This window comes from Zea mays, chromosome 6 (genome assembly GCF_902167145.1).
Source record: "Zea mays cultivar B73 chromosome 6, Zm-B73-REFERENCE-NAM-5.0, whole genome shotgun sequence".
NCBI lineage: Eukaryota > Viridiplantae > Streptophyta > Magnoliopsida > Poales > Poaceae > Zea > Zea mays.
The window spans coordinates 99,600,267-99,615,673 of NC_050101.1; the positions used below are offsets into that span (position 1 = coordinate 99,600,267).

The following is a 15,407-nucleotide window of genomic DNA, read 5'->3' on the forward strand; positions in this document are numbered from 1 at the left end:
CCGAGCCCTGGGTTGGACGAGGCAGAGGCTCCTCCGAGGTCGAGTCTGTCTTCCGAGGCCAAGGTCGAGTCCGAGCCCCTGGGTCGAGCGAAGCGGAGACCGTCGGCTAAGGTCAGGGCTGAGTCCGAGCCCTGTGGTCGGGCGAGGCAGAGTTCGTCATCTTCCGAGGCCGAGCCCGAGTCCGAGCCCTGGGTCGAGCGAGGCGAAGTTCATCGTCTTCCGGGGCCGAGCCCGAGTCCGAGCCCTGGGTCGAGCAAGGCGGAGCTTCCTATGGCGCCCGAGGCCGGACTTGGTACGTACCATTTTGAGCATGATACGAATTGATGGCCATCTTCTTTATATGAATATATAAGAAATATATTCATATAAAGAAGATGGCCATCAATTCGTATCATGCTCAAAATGGTAGTTACTAGGCCCGAGGCGGAGCTTCCTATGACGAATAGAGAACCTGACAAATAAACGGGGCACTGTTTTATTGCTACGAATTATGGATGTAACCGAGTTCTGTTCTTCATCTACTCAGTGCCGTACCCTACGGCACTTTATATCCGAGTCGGGTGTTTTGTACGTACTATTTGCAGCAACAGAATACTTACTCCCAGTATACAAGGCATAAACCTCTAGTTCAAAAACAAAGAGATGTATTTAATTCTCTCTATCAACATTAATATTACTGCCTCAATGTACGTGTATACTGCAGTCCTGCTCACTGGAGTCTGCAAGCATTTGGCGCATCCTTTGATTACTGATAAAGGTAGGGAGCCACGACTTCAGTATCTCACGCCAAACAAATCATCCTTCTCAAATAAGAGTTATGCAGCCGAAACTTGTTTGCTATTTGGGAGAAGCTCCATTACATCCATATCTAGAAACAATCGCTTACTGATAAAGCTAATACAGGAGCTTGATTTGTGGGGCCAAGAAAATACAGGATTCTCAAATAAGAGTTATGCCTTCAATTCAAAACATGACCTTGCAACATAAGCTTTTGCTGTGTGCCATAGCAAATAGCCATTCAAGAAAATTTTAGCTAGGGTAAGCAGTAAAACATTCAGGTACACAGTTCAAGCAACAGCAGAAAAGAGAAGCATAAATGGCTGAAGCAGAAGGCATGTGCCAGCCGAAAGGGCCCAGAAAATCAGGACGTCAGATCCAGGTGAGTTTAAGCTGGCTTGGATACAGTATCGCAAGATGGCAGGATGATTTGCCGATTGCCTGGACCAGGTTTCAGTTTCGAAGTCCAAACAAGAAGCTGATCTTGCAAAGCACACGATTTTAGACCGAAACCTACGGAACCCTCTACAACCAAAGCACAAAAGAATTGGATTTGAATCGCATCAGACATCCAAGGAAGGATTTAGCAGCACTAGCTCTCAAGCCTGGCAAGGCGAAAGCTCTTAGGCGGCAACTGCGAATGTAGAGAAACAAGCCTCAGATTTATCATCATCTGCAATGCACCAACAAATATCTGGAACAGTCAAATGCATCAATTGTAAATTGTCACCTAAAGAATCTAACAGATAAAAAACATAGTTAAGACAATGGAGTCAGATTCAATTAACATGTCAATCAGCAAAGGTCCGGAAGTCCGGATCTAAGACTGGGGCGACAAAACCATATCATCATCCTCCAACACAGCCAACAATGGTCAAATCAGAATCAAAAGATGGGGAAAGAACACTGCTTTATAAGTCATAGCTCTCAAGATCCAATCAATCAAAGAGTTCGTGGGAAAGACAAACAAAAAACAAATTAGACAGAAATTTGCCTCAGACCGTCCTAGTTCATGATAAATATCAACAAGATTAGACAAAAAATTTGCTTCTTCTGAAACAATCATGTCATCATAGGCCAAGGTCAGAGAAACTTTAAAGCAGTCATCTTTTACTCCAATTAACGAAACTAAAATGCGCATGGAACACGACAATTTTTTTAATAAATACAGATGTGTCAGAATAACGTAATCAGCACCCTTTTGAAGGAATCAGACAGGGATAACTGTATTTTACTTGTGTTATCATCATCAACATCTCTAAACAGAGCACAGCAACAAAAAAAAGTTTCATGGATCTATCAGATCTTCCTATTCAATATGAAAGAAGTGTCATGGTACACCACAACCGATCAGATTGGGTGCTTTCCCTTTCAAAGTTTCACATCATTTAGATCACGTAACTAAGAAAAAAAAACGTTTACAGATTTTTGCAAATGAAAAAATATATGTGGCCTTTCCAAGATCGGATTGGCATAAGAACGCCACCAATCAGGATATAACCACACATCAAGAGAATAGCTTGTTGCGTCCGAGCCATTATACCGTGAGGAACGAAATAATCCTCCGGAATTGGTAATGGACGCATGCAGCAAAAGATATTTTTTATAACTACTATGAAACCAGCAAGTAGTATGCTCAGATTGAGTTCAGACAGCCAAGGGTTTGGTCTTCAACTACCGCCAACAAAGTAGCAGCATCAGAGACTCTAGTCGAAAACTCACTTGTTCTTCATTACCCGTAATCTCATCATACCATTGCATTGCAGAAGAAAATAAAGACCGCAGATCTCGCATGTATATATATAAACAGCGAAGTGGTCGAAGACTGTGATTTAGGAGCTCAGACAGCCAAGGGTTTGGTCGTCAAATACTACCGTGGTAGTATCGGAAACTCTAGTCCACAAAATCATCACCGCTCCTATCACCAAATCGACCTTTGCATGCATAAAACAAAAGAAAACATTCTACGGGGCCTGAATTACCAAATCAAAATAGACAACACAAGCTATAAAGAAAAGAGGGCTACGATAGTACGTAGTGCAAGGGCTGCGAAGGATGCAACGACGAAGCATCGTCGGCGGCGGCGGATGGTGGGGCGGAAATCGGAACCCTGAACAAGGAGATGAAGGGTCATGTGTTTATTTATAGCCTCAGAGCTCTAAGAACATAAGAAAACCTAGATTTTTATGGGCCTGTTTGCACTACTTGGGCTTTTACGGGCCTATTTGCGATGCTTGGGCTTTTAGGGGCCTATTTGCGCTGCTTGGGCTTCACCAGGTAGATCATGGAACCGCGACAAGGGAAAACATTCCATCAATTAAAAAACAACTCTGGCCGTGGTATGGTAGGGAGGCCAAGTGTGAGAATGATGTTTTTTTTTTCTATCCATGTGAGTGACGTTGCTGAAAATTTGAAGATCAAGCTTCCTGGTGAAAAAGACGACATGACTGCATTGTGCGGCGTTATGAAGAGCTCAAGATACTGGTAGTGGATTGCCAACTCGAGCTAACAAGACACTCATCTACACAGCCACCTATACAGGCTAATTGTGAGTCGTGTGATCAACTCAACATAACATGGAGGACAGGTTCCATTTCCATGCATGTGGCTCCTGCCAATGCAGCTGCTCTCAGATTTGAAATGCACAAGTACGTACTTGCCCTAACCTTGCCCGCAGAGGATGACATCAGTGGACAGGAAACTGTCTAACTGACTACTCGTTCTCTTGTCTAACTATACAGACTTACAGAGGTGGTTAAAGCTAACGACAAAATGTTGATTGCAGCAGGAAACTTTGTTATATCCTTCTATAAACACAACACCTTCCATGAATCACAAACAGACTTTACTCTTCCGTAGGAAACTGGGTTTTTTTCCCACAGATGTAAACGATTGCAAGATAAAAATGAAATACCCATAACACTTGTTACTCAAAGCTCTGAACAAACTAGGTAGGCTACTCTAGCTTCAGTCCATGTCGATCCCTTGTGTTGGGAGGGGGGGGGGGGGGGGGGGGGGGGGGGGTACAAAGAAACTACTCATCTGGCCAAACTCCCTATCTCTATACATTGTTGATAAATCACCTTGTGTTGGGAGGGGGGGGGGGGGGGGGGGGGTACAAAGAAACTACTCATCTGGCCAAACTCCCTATCTCTATACATTGTTGATAAATCACACGGCTCCAGGGTCTATGAGACAACATCAGTAGCATTGTTACTGCTGGGCAAATGAACCGGGTCGTCATCGACCATGCTAACAATAGGAGTTTCCTGCTCCTGCTGAACATCCTGTGGAGACTCTCCAGCTGGTATGTTGATTCCAGCGAAACCGACTAGGACGGCAGCGGCTCCAACATAGTCCAGTAGATGAGGAGCATGACCGGTGAGTGTGTCCACAATGGCAGCAATCGGAACTTGGATTGTGAGGCCAGCTGTAGCAACCGTGGTTGTTGTGAGAAGGATCGCTTTCGCCCACAAGTAGTCACTCAAAACATTGTCTATCAAACCTGCAAAGAACGTCGGAATCGTAAATTAGCAGCAGTTCATTTCTCACTGTGTTATTTTAATTAATGGGTCCTCAGCATTTCTACAGGTTATTCCTACATATCACCGTGTAGCTTTATTAATAGAACTTCCATGAGTGGAGAGCAAACCTACCTTTTCCAACAACAAGACCAGCTTGTTCCCATGTGAGCCTGTGGAATGGCTCCAGCTTGGCGAAGTTCAACACCAACGCAACAGGAAAGAAAAACAACATATTGAACAGTCCCAGGAATCCCAGAAACTGAGCCATGCTCACTTGTCCTTGACCTTCTTTCTCATCGGGCAACTTTTTTCGAATCAAGGTGATGTAAACAGCGTATAAACCAGCAGAAACAATGGATAGGAAATCTCCAAGAGGAGGATTTGTAGCAATGGCATTAACTGAACTACTTGAATCAGCCAGGCTGACAATTATTGTACCTCCCATGCAGAGAAGCACACTAATTAGCTTCAACCATGTGAATGTCTCTCCAAGAAAAACTAATGCAACCAAGAAAGTGAAGAGGCTAGACGTGCTACTCAATATCGTGTTTGACTGCAAATTCACAGAAACAGAAGCATATATATTTTTTTAGACCAGACAGTGATAGGACAAAAGAAAAGTAGATCTCAGTAAAATATGGAAGTATCATTCAGTTCTTCTTAGTAACACTTACCGTGACAGTGGTGTATCTTAGAGACAGATTGAACGTAAGCTGTGCAAGGAACCAAAAGGGGCTGATTAGCATGCTCACTTGGGCCACACGAGCACGTGTCCAGCGCCCTTTTGCATCCAACCCTTTGCTGCAATCTACAACAGTTAGCTCTGCCTGGGCAGGGAAGCATGTATCTGGAACTGAAGCGTCTCCAGACAGCCTTGTTTGTGATTGATCCGAGGCAACATTGATCTCATGCCCCCCACTTTGGAGAAGATTCACACTCTCCATGTCAGAAGCCTGCTGCAGGCTTTCAGCATCCTTGAATTTCAGCTTTGTCCACAAGTCACCAATAGAATCCTCAAAGTACCGGGCAGCCTCGACTATGGGAATGTAGACAACAAACAGAGAATTGCATATATAGGTGATCAAGAACGGAGAGACACCGGCATCCACAACAGACTGCACGATGTAGCTAGCAGCAATCCATATACTGGCAACAGCAACGATGTAAATCAACCCTAGGCACCATCTCCACGAGTCTGTGCTCGTAATTTTGGTCCACATGCTAATGCTGCTTCTGCTGCCATCAGCACGCTCCGAACTTCCTGTTAAGATTGCAGACCATAAGTCCAGCATTTGGTGTAGAAAAACCAATTCGCTAAGAGCGTGGAGCATCTGTTCATCTAGAGTACTAGGAACAAAACTTAGGCAGAAGAGCATATATCTTCAGTTTGGAAGATTAAGGGCATCAACTACAAGTTGGTCCGCGACCTGCATATCCCCGCCTATGGCCCATTAAGGGCTAGTTTGGAAACTCAAATCCTCTTCGGGATTGAAGGGGATTGGAGAGGAAATTAGTTCATTTCTATCTCAATTTCCTCCAATCCTGAAGGGGATTTGAGGTTCCCAAAATAGTCCTAACAGTAACAAATCGCTTCTTTTGTTCAAATGCTGTGCCCGATTCATTCATTGCAAGCCAAGGAAGGACTCCTAAGTCCTACTGAAAACTAACCCCCACAGCAAGATTGGCGCCCATTGCTATGACAAACACTGTAGTAGACTAGTAGTGATAGCGAATGAGAAGATGAGAAAAGCACGCAAAATGATTCTATCATCCAAGTATGACGAAACCACTTGCTAGGAAATTTAATTTATTGACAAGAGCCGAGTTACCTGATGCGGAAATGGAATCGTGCTGGGATGACGAGCCCATGAATCCGAGCTCTATAGATACCGCCACGTCGCCGAACGACCAGGATCCAAGATTTCCCCACCGGCCCCCTCGGCAGCCTCACACTGCCTCAGCGAGCCACGCACCGGGCCATCCGCGAGCAATAGCGGCGGGGTTGTACGCGCCTACCAACGACCCTGCGGCCAGGCGTACGAGGCACAGCGCCGGCGCGGCCACAGGGCCTTATCGAGCTCGGCGGTGCATTCGCACGCGGATTCGGAAGATGCAGCAGTAGATCTAACCTTTGTAGAATCTGGAGCAGTTCATCCCTGGGGGCGGGCGCACGCCGTGCGTCCGCTTTGCGCGCCGGAAGCGGCCGAGAACACCCTATGAAGTCGCCGCCGCGTCCGCTGACGAACCACGAATCTGTCTCCTTTCCGTTGAGCAGAGAAGTGATCAGCAGCGGTGATCAGAATGGCTCGGCGACAGCCCAGATTCGAGCGGTGAGCAGAGAAGTGATCAGCACCGGCCGGCCACGGAGAGGCGAGGAGCCGGGGCGATAGGGAGACGACAAGCGCCAACGATACGGCCGTCTGGACTCTCGAGGGTCGGTGCGGCCATTTTTTTTTTTTTTGCCCTTTTTGGTTTTTTTTTTTGCATAATTATGTCCCTGTCAGTTTCTTTTTAAAAATGGACCCCTAGCTCGACGCCGTCATCATTGGCGCCGAGCTTGTGTGTGCCGGTGGCAATATTATTGGCGTGCATACGTCAGATGGAGGGATACCGGAGAATCTACGTGGCACATACCTCGGCACCATATATCTTGGCGCCGAGGTAGGCGCCGCCGGTCAATGACGCCTACCTCGGCGCCAAGATCTATGGCGTCGAGGTACGTGCCTATAAATAGAACCCTACGTTCGACTGATTTTGTGTGTTCATTCCTATTCTTCGAAACTAGAGATATCATCCTGATTTATAGGATATCTAGGCGTGGTAAATCTGCTAAACAAAGGTAAGTGTTGGATCCGCCTCTTATTTTATGAGTCTATTATATTTGTGATTGTTATAGAGCTTATGGAAATTTAGGAAGGGTCCTTTGACCGGAATTGCCTTCGACCCGCTGCCTTTGCCAAGTGGTGTTCCAGTGTCTATGTGTTTTTGTGGTGATCCTTGTAAGGTTTATAAGTCTGAGGATCATGACACCTATCGACAGAGGTATTGGATGTGTGCTAACTTTGCATTTGAGCCAACTATTGTTCAACGTCAGATGAATTTAATGGTGAGAATAGTCTTGTAATATGTTAACAATTTGAAGACTCGGAGTGGCGAATGTTTTTTTACCTACTAATAATTGCATGTTTTGTAGACTCCTCCACCGCTATGTGATTTTGAGCAGTGGATTGGCACAGAAATATCAGGGAAAGACAAAGAAGTGGTTGGAGAATCTTAAAAAGTCGCACCCTGGTACCAAGCTTGGTACCGCCTGTAGTCACTATTGTTGTGTAACTCATCGTTGGAATATACATTCTCAGCACCCAAATCCCATTAATTCATAAATATCAGATGATGTTGACGGAAGTCTGTTATCTTCTTTTGCTTTCGCCAGTCAAATCTACACACAAATCATATCATATAAAGAACACAAAGTTGCGAATGATTGATGTTATAAATTGCAAACTGGAATAATTGAATTTATAGATTGCAAACTTACTTGTGTAGCTCCTTAGAAGTAGGAATATCTTCAACCGGCCATATCTGGTTCCTACCAAACTGTCTCTGAACCCTGTGAGGTAGGTGCCACTCAATACACCAGAAACAGATCATAGGACATTGCATCATATAGAGTTCATCTTCACTGCTGCATACTTCACTAAAGATCATCTCATCCAACTCAGGTGCGTTGTATGGCTGCCATGTGACCTGAAATAAAAATGAAGCAATCTATGTTAAGTATAATAAAACAAATTTCATAACGATAAGATATACATGTTGAGTACTTACGCTAGAGGCCGAAAGCGTGTCAAACTCGTTAACATACTCCATGTATGCCCTCTTAGCTTTGGCAAAAGGAGCTGCCACTTGGTCCCAAATATAAGCATACGTCGGTCGAAGACGGTCATTTCCAACAATGATCCATGGCCATGTTCTAGGCTGGAAAACACGTGGCCGACCAACTGGTATGCGAAACCACATCCATATCTGCAGGAGGTAGACGCAACCGCCTATAGACGAAGATGAGGACGTACGACGGCAAGCCTCACAAAGCTGCCGCAACAAAAAAGAAAGCACAGCGGAGCCCCAACTGTAGTGTCCAGCTGTATCCCAGTCGGTTAGACATGGGATGTACATCCATGACGCGAAGTCTCCTATGGCGTCTAGGAAGAGGACACAACCAAACATGTGCAGGATCCAAGCCCGACAATAGAACTGGACTGTATCCTCATCAGCATCAGCAGGTCACACACCAAACGACTTACAGAGCCATGTGATGCGTACTCCAGCAGTCCTGTCAACGCCCTCAGCAGGAAGCTCTCTACCAAGAAAGGCCTCAACTCTAGCCCTCCAACCGTCAGAGTCACATTGGCCTGTCACTGCTCTCCCACCAACATCGAGTCCAAGTATCTTCTGTGTATCCTCTAATGTGACTGTCATATCACCAAAAGGAAGATGAAAACTATGTGTCTCAAGCCGCCACCTACATAATTAAAAAAATAATTTGGTGTAAACGAGCTCAATGATTCAAGAATAATTTTACAAAATCCTAAAACAATACTGTTGGAGGCAATAAAACCATCACCAAAGAATTTGTGCCAAAGGGATACACGCAGCAGAATCTGTCTACAGGCCATCTCCTGGCTGACTTAATGGGATCAAATTGGGGCCAGATTGAGCATCAGAAACAGTTGGCACGTCATCGATAGCACGATCAAAGTCTTCAGGGGGACGGTCTACTACAACCGGACGCACCACAACCTCCATGAGTTGCAAATGGGTCTTCATAGCCGAAGTAACATAATTATCCCAATCCAGTTGACAATCAATTGGGATGACTCGTCTTATGACATTTGGTGGATGACCAATGTTAAGCACTCTGTCAACCGCAATGTCATCATCTTCATGGTAACCTAGTTTTGTTTAGCCTTTGTAAACACATCACTCAAGGAGGGTCTACCATCGAATAGTACCGGCACGTGTCGCATGTCAATGAACTTGGCATTTCCATATGGATCTTGTTCCACATTGCCTCCATGATATAAGCTCAAAAAATTGTCCATCTATTTGAAACACCAATTAAACATTCAATATAAACTGTGGATGGTTATTGTAAAGCCCTAAAATTCATATAAGGTAAAAATAATAAAATAAATAAATACATGTTTTTTTCATGAATGTGTTTTTGGAAAATATTTAATTTTCCTTTTTGTGCATATTCACTTAAGAGAAGAAAAGTAGTCAAATAGCAAATAAATAAATATAGATTATGCATCTCATGCTGAGGTTCTTGTAATTGTGCATTTGTGCTTAAATTCGCGAGACAAGTTTAAGTTTAAAAAAAATAGAATTTGAAAATGAAAGAGGGAAAGTATATACACTATAAAGAAAATAAAAATATTATAAAATAAATAATAGACATTATCTTCACATTAGGATTTTTATTGGATATATTTGGAAAGCTAAAGTTCAAACATGATTTAAAATTTGAATTGAAGTTTCAAATTTGGAAAAAAAAGAAATTAAAAAGGGATTTGAAGTTTGAATAAAAAAATCTGAAAATAGAATTAGCAAATAGAATAGAAATGAAAAAAAACACTTCTCCTTCCGTTGGGCCATTTTCTTGGCTCTAGCCAGCCCACACCACCTTGCCATGTGTGAATTTTTTCCCTGTTTTTTTATTTCCTTGCCGGAGATTGCATCATCATGACCTCATGAGTGATCTCATCCAAGCTTCTTTCCACGGATTGTGGGCGAGTGGCTATGCTACTGCGTATCTCTGACAAGTGGGACAACATCTTCATGAGAGATTTCCCGAAGCCAGGCTTGCAACAAACCTATACAAATGCGTCAGACAAAACGGATGAGGTTACGATCCTAGCTTGAGCCCTTGGCTTATATAAACTATGCTCATCGTCCGGCCAGCCGTAGGGAAATACCTCCTCTCCTGTTTCAAGCCTCAGTCGAGCCATGTCGAGTGGCTGGGAGCCCGCCGTTGTCAAGAGAGAAGTTGCGAGGGGCAGAGGATCATGGCGCTAGAACTTGCCGATGCGCAGGGAGTTCGCCGAAGGGCGTTAAAGAGCACCGAAGCCTTGGCGAGTTTCCTCCATACTCCGAAATTTGTCGTCGTGTCGTTACATCGAGGGTCGACGTCACTGCGGTCTCGTTGCCGGTGAGCATCTTTCTCTTTGTGTCATCGTTTTCTCTGTTTATTTTTTTGTGCGACTCGGACGGTTTAGTGCTCAGGAGTATGTCGGCACTACGTCATGACCAGGCAGAGCGCGCCGTGGCTAGCGGTTGCTTCCGTGCCTGGTTAATCGGGGAGAGCGTGGTGGAGGGATTGCCAGCAATGGCGCTGCCACTGTCCGTTATCGGCCGCCGTGACCGGTTGGTTAGGAGGAAGAAGACACGGGGAGGTCGTTGATCGTGGAACGAACGACCAGGATTTGATCTGGTATTCTGGTTCGCCCGTGGTGTGGTTAACCGTAGATCTTCGATCGTGGGGCCATGGGTGGTCTGAAGTTCTTTAAATCCGGTTCGTCGGATCTTGATCTGATGGCGGTCCTCGCGTACCGCTTCAGTGTCAGAGTGATTTAATCCTGGCCCTTGAATCTGATCAGGTGGCTGAGATCGACTCGTACCCCTTCATCGTGCCTAGTTTGCAAAAGAGACCATGTATTAATAGTTTATCAACCCGTAGTCCTGTATGTGGGAATCCTGAGTCTCATGAATTTTTGCGTAATAACCCCTGTCTCTCTCTGTTATTTGCGCCTAGTCCAGAAGCTTAGGAAATTCAGAAAAATAATTTAGGAAATGGTTTTTGTGTAAAAATATATCCGGAACTTATTTAATTCATAGAAATTCTATTTTTACTCCTTTTTAACCCATTCCAGTTGCAATAATTTTGTATTAATATTGTCTATCAACTAATAACAATGTTTAGCCATTAAACTTGAATTGAATTTGTTCATTAGGATTAATCTATTCTAAGCACTAAATAATTTCGGAAATTCATAACTTAATAATCATAGCTCCGAATTTAGTGGTTCTCGTTCCTATGATCTCGTAGCAACGTGTAGATTATTAGTATTCAGTTTATTCTTATGTTTGTTGTGATGTTAATTTTGCGTATACCATGTTCGTTTGTATTGCTACGACTAGCGTGAGGTCACGAGTCATCTGAAGATCATTCTGGTACCTGGAATCTCAAGTCCCAGGCAAGTTGTGCCCTTGACCACTTTTTACCCAGTAATGTTCTTTAATATCATTTATTCATGCATAGGTTAATTTTGATGGGACCCAATAGGTTACCCTAGATTGTTTATCTCATTACCTTGTTTACCCTGACTCACTTGGGTAGTTTGCTATTGCTTTACATGGATTTGGGATAATTATTTATCATATCTATGTTCCAGTTATTTTGTTATTCTATTTATGTTCATGTCAAGATCATTAATGTTAATTGGAACATAGAGCTTAACTTGAGAAACACGTGCCACCACAAGGGTTTATGGACGCCCTTGGCTGATTAATTAGGAAAGCTAGTGGAGGACTACCTTACCCGAAAGGGGCAAGGGCAGTAGGGGAGTGGTCAGTGTAGGGAGGTCCTTGGTTGATTTTGCTGCGATGGCGGTCAGGCAAGAACCATGCATTGGAGCTTCCTATAAACTGTAGCGGGTTTTCTGAAGCTAGTGGAACTTTGTAAAGGCCTCGTAGTGTTACCCTGCCTCGCCTCCTCGGTAGAGGTGTATGGGAAGTCGCGATCCCTTGGCAGATGGGTAACATGACTTGTGGGTAAAGGGTACCACCTCTGCAGAGTGTAAAACTGGTATACTAGCCGAGCTCACGGTCATGAGCAGCTCAGGACTCTCTGATGATTAACTTATGGGACTAAATTCAATTTGTCATATGCATTGCATCGCAGGTGATGTTGTTACTTTTGTTCTACTACTTAATTGGGTTGGTATTTACTTATACTTAGTAATTGCTAATAAAATTTTGACCAACTTTAAAAGCAATGCTCAGCTCTAACCATCCTCTTTGGTAAGCCTTACACTTCACGTGAGCTCCCACCTTTGGCGAGTTCATGCACATTATTCCCCACAACTTGTTGAGCGATGAACGTATGTGAGCTCACTCTTGCTGTCTCACACCCCAACAGGTCAAGAACAGGTACCACAGGATGAGGCGCATGGAGGATGCTGAGATGTGTTCGTGAGAGGTCTAGGCCGTCGTCTCCCAGTCAACTTTGGGTTGCTGGACCGTTGTCTTCTTATAATGTAATTATTTATTTATTTTGTATAGAACTCCTGCTACGTAGTAAAGATGTGACATTCGATCCTGTGCCATGATTCATCATATGTGTGAGAGTTGGTTCCAGCACACCTGGTGATTATGTTCGCGCCCGGGTCTTGGTGCCCCTAAAACCCGGGTGTGACAGTTATTGCCTAACCACAACCCACTAATTACTAGCTACATAACTATAAATATAACCACAACCCACTAATATACTAACCACCTTATAAATTACTACTATATAATAATTGTAAATTTTGACAGCACCTCCCCTGCATAGGGAGGATAAAAAACATGCACATTTGACTCACATTCATCATATTCGATCAAATTAGCATTTATCAAATTCATTTTCACGACAATCACATTCAACAAACAACTTTTTATAGCAACAAAACTAACAAACCTAACAAAAATGCTAACACAATAACTAAATGGTTAAAAAATTACCTAAACGATCGGGGGCGGTGGCTGCGAGGCCTGCGGGCAGCGGGGGCCGGTGGGCGAGAGGCCGGCGGGGTAGGGGGCGGCGTCCGCGGGGTGCGCTGAGTGCGAGGGCAGGGGCCGACAGCCACGGGGCGAGGGGCGGGAGCCGTCGCGGGGCAGGGGGCGGTGGTCGCGGGGGCGGGCGCAGCGAGCTCGGGGCGGCGGGCGGCGGCGCGGTGAGATCGGGGCAGGGGCGGCGGCCACGGGGGCGGGCACGCCGGGCGCGGGGAAGGGGGTGCCGCCGGGGCAGCGGGTGCGCCGGGCGCAGGGAAGGGGGCGCCGTCGGGCGAGCTCGGGGCAGCGGGCGCAGGGGCGATGGGCGCGGCGGCGGCGAGCTCGGGTGAGTGGGGCGGCGGGCGAGAGGATTTTGGCGGCGGCGTGAAAAAACTAATTGACCAGTTTGACCGGTATAAAGGGGTCGGCGCCAAGATCTGTGGCACTGACCCCCCTGACAGGATTTTCGCCGCCGATAGGGGGTCGGCGCCAAGATTTATGGCGCCGACCCCCATGACCTCGACACGTCAGCTGCCACGTATGAAAATGCTGGCGCTGAAAGTCGCATAGAGGGGGTGAATAGGGCGAATCTGAAATTTATAAACTTAAGCACAACTACAAGCCGGGTTAGCGTTAGAATTATGAACAAGTCTGAGAGAGAGGGTGAAAAAACAAATCGCAAGCAAATAAGGAGTGAGACACAAGGATTTGTTTTACCGAGGTTCTGTTCTTGCAAACCTACTCCCCATTGAGGTGGTCACAAAGACCGGGTCTCTTTCAACCCTTTCCCTCTCTCAAACGGTCACTAAGACCGAGTGAGCTTCTCTTCTCAATCAAACGGGACACAAAGTCCCCGCAAGGACCACCACACGATTGGTGTCTCTTGCCTCGGTTACAATTGAGTTGATCACAAGAAAGAATGAGAAAAAGAAGCAATCCAAGCGCAAGAGCTCAAATGAACACAAGTCACTCTCTCACAAGTCACTATTTGATTTGGAATGAACTAAGGACTTGGGAGAGGATTTGATCTCTTTGGTGTGTCTTGTATTGAATGCTATAGCTCTTGTAAGGTGTGGGAAGTCAGAAAACTTGGATGCAATGAATGGTGGGTGGTTGGGGGTATTTATAGCCCCAACCACCAAACTAGCCGTTTGGTGAAGGCTGCTGTCGCATGACGCACCGGACAATCTGGTGCGCCACCGGACACTGTCCGGTGCGCCTGCCACGTCACCAGACCGTTGGATTCCGACCGTTGGAGCTTCTGTCTTCTGGGCCACCGGACAGTCCGGTGGTGCACCGAACATGCACTGTTCATTGTCCGGTGCGCCATCTGGCTCTACTCTGACTCTGGCGCGCACTGTAGTGCATTTAATGCCTTCTGCAGACGACCGTTGGCGCGAAGTAGTCGTTGCTCCGCTGGCACACCGGACAGTCCGGTGCGCCACCGGACACTGTCCGGTGCTACACCGGACAGTCCGGTGAATTATAGCGGAGCGGCCTCTAGAATTCCCGAAGGTGAGCAGTTCGGAGTTGGAGTTCCTGGTGCACCGGACACTGTCCGGTGGTGCACCGGACAGTCCGGTGCGCCATTTCTACATTTGAATCCTTTTTTGGTCTTTTTATTGGTTTGTTGTGAACCTTTGGCACCTGTAGAACTTATAATCTAGAGCAAACTAGTTAGTCCAATTATTTGTGTTGGGCAATTCAACCACCAAAATCAATTAGGAAAGAGGTGTAAGCCTAATTCCCTTTCAATCTCCCCCTTTTTGGTGATTGATGCCAACACAAACCAAAGCAAATGTAGAAGTGCATAATTGAACTAGTTTGCATAATGTAAGTGCAAAGGTTACTTAGAATTTGAACCAATAAATTTTCATAAGATGCGCATGGATTGATTTCTTTATTTTTAACATTTTGGACCACACTTGCACCACATGTTTTGTTTTTGCAAATTCTTTTGTAAATTCTTTTCAAAGTCCTTTTGCAAATAGTCAAAGGTAAATGAATAAGATTTTGAGAAGCATTTTCAAGATTTGAAATTTTCTCCCCCTGTTTCAAATGATTTTTCCTTTGACTAAACAAAACTCCCCCTTAATCAAATCCTCCTCTTAATGTTCAAGAGGGTTTTAGATATTAGTTTTAAAAGGGTAGTACCAATTTGAAATTCTAATAAGATATCGATTGAAAAATCATCAATTGAAAAATCTTTTCTTAACTCAAAATTTTGAAATTGGTGGTGGTGCGGTCCTTTTGCTTTGGGCTAATACTTTCTCCCCCTTTGGCATGAATCGC

General features: G+C 45.1%; 1 protein-coding gene and 1 long non-coding RNA gene across 3 annotated transcripts; both read right to left on the reverse strand.

Annotated features, from left to right (window-relative positions):
- Positions 1-456: 456 nt before the first annotated feature.
- LOC100216681 (uncharacterized) lies at positions 457-2,893 on the reverse strand. Its single transcript, NR_147031.1, has one exon. It is a non-coding gene; the product is annotated as an uncharacterized lncRNA (long non-coding RNA).
- Positions 2,894-3,605: 712 nt separating this feature from the next.
- Positions 3,606-6,764, reverse strand: LOC103629629 (uncharacterized vacuolar membrane protein YML018C). Of its 2 annotated transcripts, XM_020539316.3 has the most exons (5): positions 6,131-6,764; positions 4,976-5,562; positions 4,434-4,854; positions 3,953-4,282; positions 3,606-3,860 (listed from the first exon to the last, which is right to left on the reverse strand). In XM_020539316.3, exons 1-4 carry the CDS (start codon positions 6,168-6,170, stop codon positions 3,966-3,968), a joined length of 1,365 nt encoding a protein of 454 aa, XP_020394905.1. In that variant the 5' UTR covers positions 6,171-6,764; the 3' UTR covers positions 3,606-3,860; positions 3,953-3,965. The 2 variants fall into 2 exon arrangements, with proteins under 2 accessions (XP_020394905.1, XP_020394904.1); XM_020539315.2 differs by having other exon boundaries at positions 3,606-4,282.
- Between the last annotated feature and the right edge of the window lie 8,643 nt (positions 6,765-15,407).

What these genes read in the sequence shown, in the direction of transcription:
- LOC103629629 (XM_020539316.3), bottom strand. Translation starts at nt 6,170, where the DNA reads ATGGGCTCGTCATCCCAGCACGATTCCATTTCCGCATCAG. An exon ending in CGATTCCATTTCCGCATCAG is followed by an intron (nt 5,563 to 6,130) that starts GTAACTCGGCTC and finishes CAATCTTAACAG; the next exon opens with GAAGTTCGGAGCGTGCTGAT. An exon ending in TGGTCTTGTTGTTGGAAAAG is followed by an intron (nt 4,283 to 4,433) that starts GTAGGTTTGCTC and finishes CGTTCTTTGCAG; the next exon opens with GTTTGATAGACAATGTTTTG.